Raw genomic sequence first — 17,629 nt, 5'->3', positions numbered from 1 at the left:
AGTGTATACCTTCGATAAATCAGAGAGAGAGAGAGACCCCAAGGAGCATATTTTTTTGCCTCACAAGAATAAAGTGTAATTATACATCCACTACGGTAGGTGGCAGTGGCGCTCTCATTATCAGAGTGTGTACAGGTATTAGCTCTAAACCAAAGTGCAGGGCTGCGATTAGCTGGCAACCAGTTCAGGGTGTTCCCTGCCTACGAAGAGAGCTGGGATAGGCTCCAGCACAACCGTGACCCTTGCAAGGATAAGCGGATTAGAAAATGGATGGATGTATGGATGAAAGGCAGGGATACCTGGATGCACTTGTGAAGGCTAAGACATGCTAAGGTGCAGGAGCAAAGTAAGTCTTCAAATAAAATGCTTTGCCACCGTTGCATTTTGCAGTGTACACTTTTGTGAAAATGAATACCTCCTGTAGGATGGCACTGAGGTCAGTACATTTTTTTTTGGTTCCTGACTTCTGAATGACCTCAACTAATTTTTTTTCCGGGACCCTAATAGCAAACTCTATCGAACATTATATTAAAAGTAACAAATGTTAAACACACTTGAAGTATTTTGAGGTAATGTCTCATTTATTTGCTGTACAGTTCCTGTATTTGGAATCATTCAATCATCCCAACAGAGCCACTGACTAATATGAGATGAATCATACTCTTAAGAGCGAGGCGGCGTCCTTGACAAGAGCCGACGCTGATGATTTAACGCCCTACCGGCCAGGCACACACTATCCAGCCAGCTGAATAATAGGTGGGAGGAAGGGAAGCAGGCCAATCGCATCCCTCGGGCAGCCGGAATCGGCAAAGCGGGCGGCCAATGACTGCAGATGTTTCCATAGTGACTCCTCTCTTTCACTCAGAGCTCCCTCCACAGTACAGTCATGGCAGAGCCACAAGCTGATTTTCCTAATGGAATCCACAAGGGAGTAAAGTGAGAGAACATTTAAAGTGTTTCTTCTACACATTTAGGACACAGTGACTATGTATAGAAGTCCCGTGTTTCACGCGGGAATATAAAACCAGACACAATCGGTGAACATTTGCAATACCTCTCCCACAATCATATTAAATCACACTTATTAAAGTGTTCTTAATGCTGATTCTCAAACTCTCGCTGTCAAGGAATGGGAGACTATCATATAACATCACTTTGAGAAAAGGAAAAGAAGACTTTTGCTGGCAGAGATCTACAAACAAGAGGTGAAATGTGCCTGCTTCAAGTAATTAGTCAATCTTAGTAAAACAAATATAGTAAATACATAATAATGTACACAATTTAAACACCACAATGTTCAAACAAACCATTTTGGCTAGGCCACTAGCTTGATGCTAATGTATAATGCTAAACACCATTGATGGGCTAATGTAAATGAGCAAGATGTTATTATAATTTACTTGCCACTTTAATGCACATGGAGTAGCGACGCATACAGACAGAACATAAAACAAAAGAGAATTAAACAATGCATATTTCAACAGCTAAATATTCAACTGAACCATTTCCTGTAACGAAAGTCCGTCACCTTAAAGCTAACATCAGGAACAGATTTTTACGTTTTCTCAATTTCTAAAGTCAGAAATAAAATATTGGATTTGTGATCTATGAACAAAATTGTATCATGTTTAAAGTTTCGGTTAATTTGGGCATGTCTGGACATGCTCAGCGCAGAGGTGTCGGCCGTTTGGGCGGAAGGCCTTTTCTTGAGTAATCACGTCAAAGCAAGGGGGCGAAGGCTAGATTCAATCACAGAGTGGGAATAAACAAATTGGGACCAAAGAGTTGTTAAATACCAAAAGACAGTTTGAGAACAGCTGTTGCCAGGTGGACATTTGTCATCAGCTAAGTCTGTGACTTCTGTATTCGGGTAGATCAGATCACTACCGAGGGGCCGGACCGGGGGTGCGGTATGCAAATCTCTGGGGCAGTGTCTTTATTGTATTTTGTAATAAAAGTTCGAACCGGCGGAGAGGGAGCCGAGGGTGTATCATCCGAGCAACTAAACTGTCGTTCGCTTTCAGAGATCCGCTCCCGCCAATATTGAAGACAATTCTCCTGTGTGCCAAGTCATTTATTTAACTTCGTCCAAGAAAATCCCTGACAATTTGTTTAATTGATTTGAAACCCTTGCTGAATTATAGCCAGATAAAAATGTACCCGTATCATGATGGGATGCCTTTATAAGACTGAGATAACTGAGCATTGTTTTTCTACTCTGTAAGCATTGATGAGGTATTCGACCGGAACTCGATATTTGCAGATACTAAAAATCAAGTGACTTGGGCTCAGACTCAGGTGCTAACAAATGTGATTGGGACATCCCTAAGAATAATTCTAAACCTACAAACGACTGCTACATTAAAACACACGGAGCAGCAACGCAAACAAACAACATTCAATAAAACTCACACGCATATATTCTTTCTCCTTTATGGGAACAAACACATTTACTACATTTTGGTATGGGACCTTCTCTGCCTATTCTCCTTGCTCTTGTTGTAGCTGGTTCTAATGATAACTGAACCAATGGGTCTGCAATTCTTCATTTGGTAATGTGTGTGTGTGTGCGTGCATGCGGGCATATTGTGGCAACACAGCGTGCCAAGGTGGTGGAGTGTGTGACCCTTGGAAACAAGGACAAAAATGTATTAGTTAATTTCTTGTATTGCAATCAAGTTCACAAATCAAGTACCGGTAGATAACATGTTTCACTCACGAAAACAATCACGTAAACTATTCGTTCCAAAATTTTCCAAAATGTTCAAAACAAGGGCATATTTTTATTTACATATTCACCTCCAGCCTCCACATTTCTTGACCAATTCAATGTGTATGATTTTGAATATTGTATACCTGTGGAGCATTCCAAAATATTTATATAATTTATGACAGAAAATATAGATTTCATATGGAAACTTGGCCTTATCAACAAAAACACCATGGCGAGAGTTACTGTTTTTCAATATTTTGAATTACCGGTACTTAGCATATTGTCACCATCCTATAATAATGGCCAATCAATTTTTGTATGTACCGGTATATGGCCATTTTTATAAACATAGCCCCCACCTATTAGGAAAAAAATGGCACATTGAAAACGTTGCATGACACTGTTACGTGAAGTGTTGCGTTTGTCGCCCTTTAGTGGAAAGGTTTGTAGTCCCAGACATAAACCATTTAAAGGGGCTTCACGAAATCAAATTCACAGTACAGTAAATAGAAAGTGAGATGCTACGCGGGCTCGCTCTAGTGGTACACGTGAGAATCACAGCAGTTTGAAAAGTACATGTCAATGGAAATTACATTTAAAACGTGAAATACAATTAAACATATCGTAATGAAAGAAAACATCTATATAAATATTAGCTGGTGACAGGAAAATGAAGGTAGTAGGTATGAAGGTCATTCGAAGTTGACCTTTACACACATTTGGGGTCATGTTTGACCCATTTTGACATTTGACAGCAATACATCCATCCATTTTCTCATTTTCTTACCTCACGAGGGTCGTGTTGGAGAGCCTATCCCAGCTACCTTCAGGCACTAGGCGGAGCACACCCTGAACTGGTTGCCAGCTAAACCTAATCCTTACCACCAAACCCTACCCCCCCTAACCCAATTACTTATTAGAGTGCTTTACGTGCCTGTGGTTGTTTTTCAAAATTTAGCATATTTAGCCAGCTCCTGATATATTTGGATTCATAACAAGGGTAATGTTTTCTTTCATTCAGCTCGTTTTTGTCAACATGGAAATGAAATGTTCTGCCTCTTCGTATTTTTGTTGTTGTTTTTAACTTTAATATTACTGCATTATCACTTGTGGCCTGACCAAGCTCTGTAAATTTACATAGAATTTAGCAAAAATATTTATTTTTGTCCCCTTCAGATTTTTATTTGGTGACTCCTGCGTAAGCGATTGTCTGCAGACTGAAAACGTCAAGGTGGCTCGTATGTCATCGTAATACAACAAAAAGCGGTAAAGATTAACAAAATAAAATACATTTCAAAATGAGTTGTGGTCACGTTTTAGAAATTTACAAAATATTTGTAATATAAACACAGAAGTGTATAGGTGAGATAAGTCTGTATTTTGTAGTAAAATGCAACAACTATTTAAATATGCAATATTCAATAACGGAAATGCCGTTCCTCTTCAAATCGGATGTTAGCTTGATCGTTAAACGTGAGTCAGGTGGTGGTTTATTTGTTTTTTTTTCGTTTCTCGGTTGAAAAGTTCACCTACGGATTGACGTCGCATTATCATAAACATGCCCGTGAGTTCTCTTGACATTTTAAAACATGATCAGAGCTAGATATGGAGCTTTTCTTTTGCATTAGCACTCCTCGGGTTTTAGTACTTGGTGGTGCGGTGCAGTCGATGCTATGCTAGCAATTGATTGTATACGTAACACTTATTCAATGTTTTCGGGAAATGTGGATTCATGTCGCCACAAACGGCGTGGATTGCAATTTAGAAAGTGGACTCTATATTGGCAAAGTGGTTTGCTTTCGACGCGCAAAATAGCCAAGTCACCGCAGCAAAATTGTGTTTACAATCACCATTGTCAAATTCATCAATTATTTTGATAATCGCTGAATCGATTGCTATTCGTTTGCTTTAAACGATCCAAACCAACATGACGTTTCAGCCTCTAAATGATATTCAGATTTAAAAGTAATTCTTTGGTTTATATCGTTCTCCATGAAAGTAGGCTATTTGTGTTTCATCAAATACATCTGCAAACGTCTGCATTTACCTGTATTTTGTACAACGACTACTTTATCAATGATTGAGGAAAAATGTCGGTTGAATCTATTTTAAAAATTACACTTTATTTGCAGCCATAGTTTGAGTAACCTGTAGTTGAGGTGCTCATAAAAAAGTCAATTAAATAAGATAAATCGACCACAAAATAGGTTTACACGTTTTTTTTGCCCCAAAGCTTCTCTGGCACCAAGTTGTGGCATTCACCCTGACATTTCCAGTGTACATAAAACTACATTGTGCTGTATTCGAACTACTCACCCTCGATTAGTGGTAAATTAATTGCACCAAATTCATCCGATCACTTGGTTATTTAATGGAGTAATCAGACAAATAATTTGAAAAAGATGACATAGTGACACATTTCGACATGCACAGTAACTCAGTTTAACAAATGCTCGTGAGAACAACATTGGTCCCTCTTGTGTAATATTGCTGAATTGTTATCATTTTCTTTTTGTGTAATCACTAAACCTTACCAAATAAACAATAATAACAAAAAAATTACCAATAAACTTCCAAAATAAATAATTGAATCTAAAAATTTCTGAGAGTGACAGCCTAATCTGGCATGAACCCTTTTATTCATTATGCCACTGCACCAAACGAAGAACTGATGACTTGTAATTTTGTCACAGATTGGAACACACGTTCAATTAAATGTTTGTAGTTTTATGAATCTGAGTTCTTGTGTAATGTGACAGAAACACGAGTTTACCGTGGCCATGACGTGCGAAGGATGTTCCGGGGCTGTCAGCCGAATCCTCAGCAGGTTGGAAGGTGAGAAGCCCATCCTGATATTGAACATTTTAACCGATTTTTCAAATATAAAAGTCCAATGATCGGATGTCTTTGTACAATTATCCAGAGTGATTATCCTGCAGGAAGGTTTCCTGTTTCATCCCCAATCTGCTTGGAATAACGGATAAACCGACAAATTGTAAATGTAAATAATAGGAAAAGTTTACACACCCCTGATAAAGTGCCAGGGTTTTCGATTCATCCATCTTCTACCGCTTATTGGAATTATGTGCTTGCAAAAGTATGCACACCCTCTTAAAAGTTGATGAGTATGTGTTCAGAATTCACCAGTCACTTTAAAACACAATTTAGATGCAAGTCCAGACTCATCTGCCACCATTTAAAGTGCCTCCGATTAATCCCTAATAAAGTGAAACTTTTCTGGTATGTGTGGATCACTCAGGATCATCTTTTAGAACCGTGATTACCAAAGTGGTATGTGTGAAAGAGTCACAGAATGAAATGTCCAAAATGTGCATGATGTGACGGACATCATTTCACAAAATGTCCCAACGGTTGGTTTCATAGATGTCAAGTTTGAAATTGACCTCCCGAATCAGCTGGTGTGGATCGAGTCAGACAAGGACGCCGACATTCTGCTGGAGACGCTAAAGAAGTGTGGCAAACAGGTCACCTACAATGGCACCAAATGAAAACAGGTGATGCTGCCATTGTTTGATTACATTATCTATTTCAACAAGTTCAACTTCTGTAAAATATATACTTCTATATAATGCAAAACGATGGGCTAACCGAATTTAGCATCAATGTTACAGTATTGATAAACCTTCAACTCACCGCTACTTTAACACACACGGAGGAGCAGCGCACAAACTGAGCGCAAGCATACATTCTCTCTGCTCTTTGGGAAAGAGGACCTTCTTTGCCTATCTTCCAGTAGAGCTCAGTGCTGCCTGCTCGGTTTATGGTACAAAATGGTACTGCACTCAAGGTGCAGATGTCTGATGTCTGTACTGTGGAAAAACAAAACAAGGTGGCTTAAAAATCTTCAAGTTTAAAAATAAAAATAAACTTAACATTAAGTCACACAATAAACATCACATAAAAAATCAAAACCACACATCATCCATAGGCTCTCACATAAGCTTTACCCAAAAACTGCATATCCAGTGAGATATGTTGCACTAACTGCATGTTTTGTTGTGTGTGTGTGTGTGTGTGTGTGTGTGTCTGTGTGTGCGCGCGCGTGCGTGTTTCACAGGGACCAAATGAAGGAATGAGCTTCAATTGTGGACATCATAGGATTAACTCTCAACAACATTCTCTTATTTAAATCGGGACTTGTACGCGATTCATTCCATGCTAATTCCATCAAAGAGATGCCATTATATGCAGATTTTTTTTTGTTTTTTTAAACAGAACGCCAATTTTTAAATCTTTTGATTTCTGTCCTTGACACCACAATTAATATCTAACACTACAAACAAAAAAATAAAAATAAAAATAACCTGAAAAAACATTTTTACTCCCTTTTGTAGCAAGGAAAAAAATTGCATGCTCCGCATGTACTGTATGTTATCAATGCAATAAAGTTACAAACTTCAATGCTCATTTTTCTAGCAAGTTTTTTCAAGATTGACACAGATGAAAAAATATCCTATATACAGTATGAATCAATTGATAAAATCTACTGAATTGCCCAGTCAAGGAAAAGAATGCTTAACAATTATAGGCTGATTTTGGCTGGAAAATGTTATACTATTGATGTGACGCTAATTATTTTCCAAACTGTCAAAGGACACAGTGTTAAAATGCTTTATTATGAAATTTTTGTGTTGATTAATGTGCACTTTCCCAATGTAAAAAAAAATCTATCTATCTATATATATATATATATATATATATATATATATATACACACACACACAAAAACGCACATTTTTTAGTAGAAATCCATATTTTACACCAGCAGTCAGCACGTTGGGCTCAGTTGCAATTGTGTTCATGTGCCGGCAGATGGCAGCAACAGTATATCGAGCATAAACTTGAAATATTCCTCCAAAATGTTTCAATACGTGTGCGCTGTGTGCGTGGAGTGAGCATAACATTGATTCAGCGCAAAAACATCTGAAGTTACATTTTCATGTTTTATCATTTAAAAAAGATATAATTATATAAATCACGGCACATGCTCATATAAATGTCACCGGGGACGGTCGAGCTCATAAAGCTTTCTCTGTATATAATTCACTTCAGGGACCATTATGATTGTTACTTTCCAAAATTAACTGGTAATTTAATGATTTTACTTTCCAAAACTACAATTTAGATTTGAATGTAACCCTTGCCCCCTCAATTTAATAAGGTTTTAATTTCAGTTATCATCGTGAATCATTCCTACTTTCTCAATGATTATTTTTCAAGTTCATTTCAGTGCTCATAACTAACTGTCCAAAGTTAATACGTAAATGTAACCCTGTTTTGCAGTTTCCTCAGCAACTTTCAGGCATCATGAATAGTACAACAGTTATAATGAACACCTCCTGCGTTATGGCCTCTAAACTGCTTTGTAAAAGCATTAGGAGGCCGTAAATTATTAAGTATAATTTGAAGGGGGACCACATTTGCATGACTCAAAACTGCTTTTGCGATAAGCCAATCAAATGCAGAGCACGAAGGGGACGGCCAATCAGGTGCCTGCTATGCCTTTGGAGAGCAGCTGGTGGGTGTGTCTTATCAGGAGCCTGACGGATGCGTGTCCGGGGCGTCTTGTGACAGGATGCAGAAAACGATGATTGAAGAGGCCCGCCGTTTATTCACGCGCGTCCCCACATGAACGCCGATCAAATTAGAGCTTTATGAGCTCGCTCGTCCACGCTGACATTTATATGAGCAAGCGCCGTGATTTATGTTTACGGCCCAGGCGCCGGCAATAAATAACAAATAAGTCACCAGTAAACAAAGTAGCCTGCAATTAGATCGGAAGGGAAAGCCACGCTGGCTGTTGAAGTTCAAGGGTCACAAACGCCTGCAAACCCTCCGCGCATAATTTTAAGATGATAACAATGATCCATGGACAAATAAATCATCAATTAATCCCTGCGAGCAGGAGACAGCTGCTCATTTCCTGTTTGCAGCTGTTGTCTGCAGAAAAAAAAGGTTTAGTGGCTCGTTTTTTCCCCCTCCAGTTTGACGTCAACATTAGCCTAACTTTTGGGGTATTTTGTGCCAAGACGTAAAGTTGGAATCCTCCTTCTTATGAGGGCTGAACGTTTTTGAAAAACAATCCATTGACGTTTTTTTCTTCTTCACTCAGTATTGCGATGTACTGTAATATGTGATTATTTTTGCCATGTATTTTTTATTTTTATTTTTTGTGGATAAACCCAAGCGATAAATGAACCTGTATGATAAGAGACATCATCAAATTAACTTACTCAACCTTTTGACACAGTGACAAAATTCTGCCAAACAAGCACGAAGAAGAATTCTACCCCTCCGCTTCGGGTCAAGCCCAACTTGTATAGTCATTAATCAACTCATTCACTCCCAAAGACGTTTTTAAACGTCTTTTCAGACTTGGTCTAGAATTGGCTGGTAGTGAATGAGTTAATGAAAAAGGAATCCTAGAATCGTACAGAATATTATCGCTTTTGTTTCTTTTACTGTAGAAAGCTTTCACTCAACGCCCCCCCCCCCCCCCCCAAGAAGTAGCCGAGCCATTTTGCATTCCATAATGGCGCATAGTACAGAACAGCCACTTGATGGCAGCAAAGTATAGCTTTATTGAAGATCATTTATTTATTAGTCTAATTTATTTATTTATTAGCTACGAGACCGCGCCGAGGAAAAGTGAGGACGATTGTCATACTGAGGAGGAGGAAGAATGAGGATGAAGAGCATCCATAATGTATGTGCTCGCTGGGAGGAAGATGCAGACTGAGGCTAATGATGGCACATATGCTCGGTAGGGGGCGGGGGGAAACATCACAAATGACATATTCACTCACCCACGTGGACGCCCGCGCGCGCGCGAACACGCGAACACACACACACACACACACACACACACACACACACACACACACACACACACACACACACACACACACACACACACACACACACACACACACACACACACACACACACACACACACACACGCACGCACACCTTACTGGCCATTGTGACATCTGCTACAGATGTTACAATGAATCCAATTATTAATTAGTTACAAAGAAAAGTTTATTGATCAAAAATTGAACATATTTATTCAAAGTTGATGGCTTGATATTCATTAGTCACCACATTAGGTACATCCATGCAAGCAAGGCAAATCGGAGGAAACCAGACCAACTCTCGGCTGTCATACATGTGCAAAGAGAACCACAATTTTTTTTAGGTCTTGTGAAGTTAGTAAGTTTTTAGTATGACTATTTTTTTCATTAAAAAAGTCTCAAGGGCCTATGCTTGAAAGGACTCAGGAGGTCTGCTAAATTGTTTCAAAGCCCTGCTCTTAAAGATCATTTTGGAAGTCACAAATTGAGCCCATGAAACTTGTTTGAATTTGCAACTTGAAACGCGTGTCTATCATGAGTAGACCCACAAAAAAAAGAAAAGAAAGGCTCAACGAACCATGCCTGAGAAGACACAATCTGCAATTTGTTTCATTTTGGCCATTTTTTAGTTTATTTTGGTCATTTCTAGCTCTTTGAGATTTTGCCCGATTACTACCAATTTTGACCCTTTTTGACAGGCAGATGGACGACATTCAATTGCGAATCATTTCACTTCATATCATTGCGTATATGAGGAGCATAGCTCTCCTTTGCTGAAATGTCCTACCAGTTACCTTGCATTACACATTCAAACTATACTTCTTCTGCAAATTCTTTGAAGGACGACTTTTTTTTCCAAGTGCCTCAGATCTCTTTGTCTTTGGCCCCAGTTTGATCTTGATTCTCCGCTTTAGGAACTTCCAAAGTTTTGGGCCTTATTAAAAAACTTTACTTCTTTTTTACGGTGCACGGACGACGTGGTCTTAAAGATGGAGGCGACAAAGGCGCTGGGATTAAAAGCACCTGAGCGAGGCGGGAAAAGCGAGCGAGCGCTAACTGGCTGCTAATGCCTTCCTGTTTAATCACAGCCCCTCACCTTCGTGGAGAATATCTCAGAGACGCTTGTCAGCAAGACTGCGGCAGAACATTTACTATTTATCGAGCCGCGTTGGATTTTGTGTAAATTGGGGTTAAAAGAAAACGGAAAATGTCGCTTATTGACACCAGGAAAAGTTTGCTTCCCCACTGAGAGACGCCGTCTGTCGCATCCGCACTGATTAAGGAGCGTCACAGTAGTCTCGTTTGTTCTTGTAAGGAATCATGTGTCATGCTAGGAATTGAAAGGTTGGGTATTAACATTTGTGACACACAAAATATGATTAATTTTATTGACTAACGTAATGTCAGTGTCAATCTTTTCACAGCGTCAGAATCTACAATTGCCACTTCAAACCATCACGGCAGGCTTCTATGTATTTTCAGACAAAGCATTTTGTGGTTTATCCATGATAGACATGTGTACCAAATGTCTTATGCTACATACTATTTTGGCTTTGGGGCCAGAATATCTCACTGGGCACAAGTGAATTAATTGAGCTTCAAATTAATGCTTCAAACCAAAATGGCTCACTTCCTATATCTTTTCAGGCATGTCTTCCTGACAGTTTTTTTAGGTCAGCTCATTATAGAGATGACCACCAAATTCCATGTTGCAAAATGAATCAGCATTTGGCTGAATTTAAAACCAGAAAAATCTGGTTGGGTGCAACTGAGCCAATTGTGATTATAATTTCAGCTTCATAGCAAAATCGCAAGATTTCTCTATTCAGGCGTAACTTCTTCAGACTTTTGGGGGTATTCTCATGACAGACCTCTATACCGAATTTCACCAGGTTAAGCGAAACAGATTTTCAGGGCATAATTTTTGGATTTCCATGAGTGGCCAAAATGGCGGCTTTGAATCAGAATGGCCGACTCACTGTGTCTCTTCGGGCATGGCTTCTTTAGACTTTCATGTAGGGCTACTCATGATAGACATGCCTACCAATTTTCATATTGCTAAGTGTAACAGGTTTTGAGGGCTAAATTTTTTGATATCAGAATGAGCCAAAAACGGCTGCTTCAAACCAAAATGGTTGACTTCTTGTACCTTTTTGGGCACGGCTATTTGAGACTTTTTTGTGGGGCTACTCATGTGAGACATCCATCCATCCACTTTCTATTTCGCTGATCCTCACAAGTGCCGGAGCCCATCCCAGCTAATCTCAGGGCACACAGAGACGAACAACGATCCGCGCTCACACCAAGGGACAATTTTGAGTGTTCAATCAGTCTGCCATGCCTGTTTTTGGAATGTGGGAGGAAACCGGAGTACCCGGAGAAAACCCACGCAGGCACGGGGAGAACATGCAAATTCCACACAGGAAGGGCGGAGGTGGAATCAAACCCTGCACCTCTCCCTCTGTTAGATATGTCTACCAAATTTCATTTTGCTAAATTAAACGTGCTTTGTGGTCTGAATCTACCCAAATATCCATGGGAGGCGGTGCTACTGAGCCATTTTATTTTCAGAGCACGGATCTGTGACCCAAAGTGACATTACTGCACTGTCACCGTAGCTGGAAGAGGACACCTGAGACGAGCAAAACTAAGCATAGTTGCTGTCATATCCCACAGTCTCCGAACACGTCGTGGCCTGACCCTGCAGGAAGAAAGTTCCTGCTGTAAAAAGTGTGTGGCGGGCCTTTTAAAGCCGCTGGCATGAATAATACAAAGGGGCCCTGAATTATTAATGCAGATTTTTGCACACAATCTGCGGCGGCCATTAGGGGGACGTGTGACAGATCTCATTTCATTTCTGCAGATTAGAGGGATGGGCCCACCTGCATGGGATTATTACGGTCAGATTATTCAATATGTTTCAAACATACTGGGAATGAGGAGTTTCCAAACTGGGAGTCTGCAATCCATACGGAAGGGATTCGCAAAAAAACAGCAACAAAATACTTTGTATGTTGTATCATTTAAAAAAATATCTACATGCCAGCCAGTAAAACCAACACCATATACCATATATTACTTATCTTGAGTTTTCCTGCGTTTTAAAGGCAAAACATGAAATATGTGTTCCTAATGTGGCCTTTTTGTCAGTAAATGTGGTGCTTGAATGGTACTAAGTCACATTTAAAGAAATTAGCACTATATAATATTACCATTACATTCATGCCGAGGATAACTATTATACATTATACCCGAAAGTATTGTTGTATTGTCTGCTTGAGTGTCACCGTTTGTGTTCAGTCTTTTGCCGCTAAGAGTGTTATAGCACCGCTCCATACATGCTATTTGTTAGCCCGTCTATGGTGTTTCCCATTCCTGTGAACAAAACACTAGCAAAACTGTGTGGTTGTTTGTATTAAGTATACAAGTATATATATCAGAATTGCTGGAGCCTATCCCAGCTGACCCTGAACTGGTCGCCAGTCAGTCGCAGGGCAGATATAGAGACAAACAACTATTCACACCCGCATGTCCCACACAGCCTGCACACATTTATGGCGAGTGTACCATTACATCATAAGCAACATTATTATTATTATTATCAATTATTATCATATTTTTATTGTAAGAGTATGATATTGTTGTATTTTAGTGTCACTATCTAATATTTTCAGGCGATTTTGTGAGCAAATGTAATGTCACGTAAATATTGCATTCAAATGACAAACTAGGCATTTTTATAAGAATCAAATATCATTTAAACTGTTTTGCCGTTTTGAGAGCAGATTTTGTCTTTTTATGAGGAAATGTTGCATTTGACGGAAAATACGCATCATTTAAACAAACATATGATATTTTACTGTACTTTTTAAGCAAACAATCTCGAAATATAGGTGTTTGGCAAACAAGTGTTTTAGTGACAAATCTTTTTTGTCCACGTATGTGTTGACCATTTGTGAGCAAATCTGCTGTTTTAATTGCAAACTATTTCCTTTAAATGGGAAACCGAGCCTTTTAAGTGAAAAGCTGGCATTTTTTAATCATGCCAAACATCATGCTTCGTATAGCTTGAGTGTTGAGTGACAAAACACATTGCCATGCCCAATGAAGTCCTTTTTTTAGTCCATTTCACATCACTACAGTAATGGCAAAATATTACAGATAAATGGAATCCTAGCTAGCCTATCAAATGCAGAATGCAAACTTTCTGTGAGCAAAAGTGTTTCAGTACAGATATAGAGTGCTGTTTTCTATCGCTTCCCTGTCCAAATGGATCAGTTAAATGACAATAGATAATGTTTTGAGGCAAATTTGGTGTCAGAGAAAAGAAGTGTAAAAACCGAGAGATGAAAAATTAAGATTCTTTTTGCACACAGCCACATCAGACGGCTATTGATAGGAGTGCTCACACCCGCACAAGAATACATCTTTGCCTTCACAGGCTGCGATATGAATCACATTCCAATCATTGCACGGAGCTGCTTCCCTCACTCAACTTCTCCATGCTCTAATTTGTTCACCAGAGGTTTGTTTTTTGCCCAGCGCTCTAAAACAAATGGCAAAATCACTAGGGGGTAATTCACATGCAAGGTGAGGACTTTGCTGATTTAGTTGTGTTCACACACACCTGCCGGACAACAACAATGTTACTAAACGTCTGAGCAGATGATAGCTAGCCAGCTATCTAGCCAGCTATCTAGCCGGCTATCTAGCCTATTAGCTAGTCTATTAGCTAGCCTGCTAGCTAGCGCCTGCTAGCTAGCCTCCTAGCTAGATAGATTCATACATAGAGTGTAAAAAATATATCCCCTTTCCATCTATCCATCCATTTTCCGAACCACTTAATCCTCACTAGGGTCCCGGGAGTGCTGGAGCCTATCCCAGCCGTCTTCAGGCAGTAGGCGGGGGATACCCTGATCCGGTCGCCAGCCAATGGCAGGACACACAGAGACGAACAACCATGTGCGCTCACACTCACACCTAGGGACAATTTAGTGTGTTCAATCAGTCTGCCATGCATGTTTTTGGAACGTGGGAGGAAACCGGAGCACCCGGAGAAAACCCACGCAGGCCCTTTATCACCCATTATCCAAATTAAAACCATGGCCAGTTTAGACATATCGATCTAAAAATAAAAATGACAAATATCCACTTTGTCTGAAAATAAAATGCTTAGAACGTAGGATATGTTCACATTACACGGAGCTGAAATTAGAAATTGATTGATTTAATTTGCATGAAGCTCAATGCAAATCACACATTTTATGATAATTATAATCATAAAATAACTAGGTACAAAAACATATACTGATAATAGTTAATTAACATATTTTCTCCTCTTAGTATTCATTCATTCATTCATCTTCGGAGCCACTTGATCCTCACTAGGGTCGCGGGGGGTGCTGGATCCTATCCCAGCTGTCTCCGGGCAGTAGGCGGGGGACAGCCTGAATCGGTTGCCAGCCAATCGCAGGGCACACAGAAACGAACAACCATTCGCACTCACACTCACACCTAGGGACAATTTAGAGTGTTCAATCAGCCTGCCACGCATGTTTTTGGAGTGTGGGAGGAAACCGGAGCACCCGGAGAAAACCCATGCAGGCCCGGGGAGAACATGGAAACTCCACACAGGGAGGCCGGAGCTGGAATCGAACCCGGTACCTCTGCACTGTGAAGTCGACGTGCTAACCACTGGACTACCGGGCCGCCCCTCCTCTTAGTAATTAAGATAAATTCACTTTACAACCTCATCCATCCATCCATTTTCCAACCTGCTTATCCTCACAAGGGTTGCAAATGTGCCGGAGCCCATCCCAGCTGACTTCGGGCAGTAGGCGGGGGACACCCTGAACCGGATCCCAGCCAATCGCAGGGCACACATAGACAAACAACCATTCACACTCACAATCACACCTAGGAACACTTTCGAGAGTGTTCCATTAGCCTTCCATTCATGTTTGTGGAATGAGAGATAAAACCGGAGCACCCGGAGAAAACCCACACAGGCACTGTGAGAACATGCAACACAGGAAGGCCAGAGCCGGAATCGAACCCAGCACCTCTGCACTGTGAGGCTGGAGTGCTCACCAGTTGCTCACCATGACCGCCAGTTTACAAGCTCACAACATAATTCCGTGTCCTTATAATTTTAATTACAAAAAGAAAATTGGGGGGGACGAATTTTCACCAGAATTTTTTTAAATATTAGTTTGGAAAAGAAAAATCACATTTATTTAAAAAGAACATTTCAATACTTAACTGTGATTAAGATATCCTTTATTTGTCCCACAATTATTCATACATAAAAAAAAAAATCAACTTATTTTTCATAATTAACCCTTGAGTTACAAGAACTAATGTTGAATAATGTTTGCCTCTAAATGATAACCAAAAGTAAAAACCTTTTTGATGTTCCAGGAGGAGAAATAGGAGGTGCTTGTTCCCTTTGAACCTGAACGTCTCCTTCTGATGATCTCCTCCTTGTCATCTTAAAGCAGTTCTGATCACACAAGACGCCCCACAAATCATAGCAAGTAGGAGGAGGTGGAGGGAGGAGAAGGAAGCTCCCCGGTGAGCAGCGAGGGGGAAAAAAAAGTAAGTCTGCAAAGCATCAATTAACATGTCAACTCTTCTCCCCAAACACCCCCTGTGGAGGATGTGAGGAGGAAGAAAAAAACAAAACATCTGCGATACCTCGAGAGGCTCGACTCCTAACGGGTGTCAGCCGTCAGCGACAGGGTGTTCAGGTGAAATATATATATATATATATATATACACACACACACACGCGATGAAAAACTAAATAAATAAATCCACTAAAAGCCTGCGGGAGAGCTTCTACTCAATATTTGATATTTTGAGAACCTTGTATTCAATCTGCATTCCCGGGACACTAAATTTGGTACACCTTTCAGTGAGCTCAAATGGGAAAAAACAAACAATGGTGCATTTTTTACCACGTGTTTTTAATAAAAGAAAAATAGCACTGTATTGTATAAAAAGTGTAATATTGAGAATTGAAAAAGAAACAAGTTCTGTCAGGTTCCTGTGACTTCTTGAAGAGGCGTGGCCTCATGAGTGACATGGAGAACTGGAGTTGGCTTGGTCGGTTCGTCTGCGTGCGAGTGTCTTGGCGTGAGGTGTTGCCTACAGCAGCTCCTTGCGAGTTTTAACCGTTTGTCTGATTTATTGAGCAGCTAAAAGTGCGAGTGTGGCTCTCCTTGCCCACGAGAGAGGGCAAGGAGAGCCGAGTCATCAGATACGTGAATCGTTAAATTTCTTTCCACACCAACTCAGTCTCGTGCGGTCGTAAAGCCTTGTCACAAGAACTGATGCACCCTGATCCGATTGGGACACAGAAGGTCTTTTAAGACAGTCCAACTGTCCTGTTGCGATCGATTCAGTGCCGAGAGAATGAAATGACCTGCATGAATGGGAATAGTCATAAGCTCGGCAGTCAAGGTCTCACTGTAAAGCTTCCCTGAACTGAGACAACGCTTCGAGAAAGTCCGGAACATTCTGACAGCGCAGCATAAAGCGAGAAGGCTTTCGAGTCAACAAAAGCGGCGGGTTGCATTGCGCAGACCATGCGAGATGAAAGCATCACTTGTAAAGGTTACACAAAAGCGCAGCGTCGATGTTCCTCTTGACACGCGCTGCCGCCGCCATTTCCTCAGATCAGTCAGAAACGCAAAAGCCGCCACGGCCGCCGCCCGCTTGGCTCTATCACAGGAAATCATCAGGCTTTAATAGTTTTTTAATGAGTTTGCAGAATGCACTCTGGCGACAGGCCGTGCACGCCAGAGCCAGGCTGAATAATGTATAAGGGCAGAGGTAGCGCTAATGAAAAGATGATGAGAGGCATTCCTGAGAGACGGAATGAACGGTCGGCAGGACGGCACGCGCTAAAAGTTGAAAGAAAGCGCCAATTAATCTTTGTGTGCTTACAGGAGAAATTAAACAAAAGGCTTTGGGAAAAAAAAAACACGGTAAGCGCAAGTTGAAGGAAAGAGCTGGAAAGCGAGCGCTCAGGTGAAC

At 40.5% G+C, this 17,629-nt stretch overlaps 1 protein-coding gene and 1 long non-coding RNA gene across 3 annotated transcripts in view; one reads left to right on the top strand and one right to left on the bottom strand.

Moving 5' to 3' along the window:
- Window positions 1–17,629, bottom strand: part of LOC127607610 (uncharacterized) — a 95,676-nt gene that overhangs the window by 34,293 nt on the left and 43,754 nt on the right. The gene's annotated exons all lie outside the window — the stretch shown is intronic.
- On the top strand, window positions 4,123–6,941 carry atox1 (antioxidant 1 copper chaperone). The gene is made up of 3 exons (XM_052074968.1): window positions 4,123–4,277; window positions 5,473–5,548; window positions 6,098–6,941. Exons 1-3 carry the CDS (start codon window positions 4,272–4,274, stop codon window positions 6,220–6,222), a joined length of 207 nt encoding a protein of 68 aa, XP_051930928.1. The 5' UTR covers window positions 4,123–4,271; the 3' UTR covers window positions 6,223–6,941.

Source organism: Hippocampus zosterae, chromosome 1 (genome assembly GCF_025434085.1).
Source record: "Hippocampus zosterae strain Florida chromosome 1, ASM2543408v3, whole genome shotgun sequence".
In the NCBI taxonomy this organism is placed as follows: Eukaryota; Metazoa; Chordata; class Actinopteri; order Syngnathiformes; family Syngnathidae; genus Hippocampus; species Hippocampus zosterae.
This window is presented reverse-complemented; position numbering and strand designations above follow the sequence as displayed.

Excerpts from the sequence above, each read along its gene's own strand:
- atox1 (XM_052074968.1), top strand. Across the intron at positions 5,549-6,097 it reads AATCCTCAGCAGGTTGGAAG|ATGTCAAGTTTGAAATTGAC; the intron begins GTGAGAAGCCCA and ends TTGGTTTCATAG.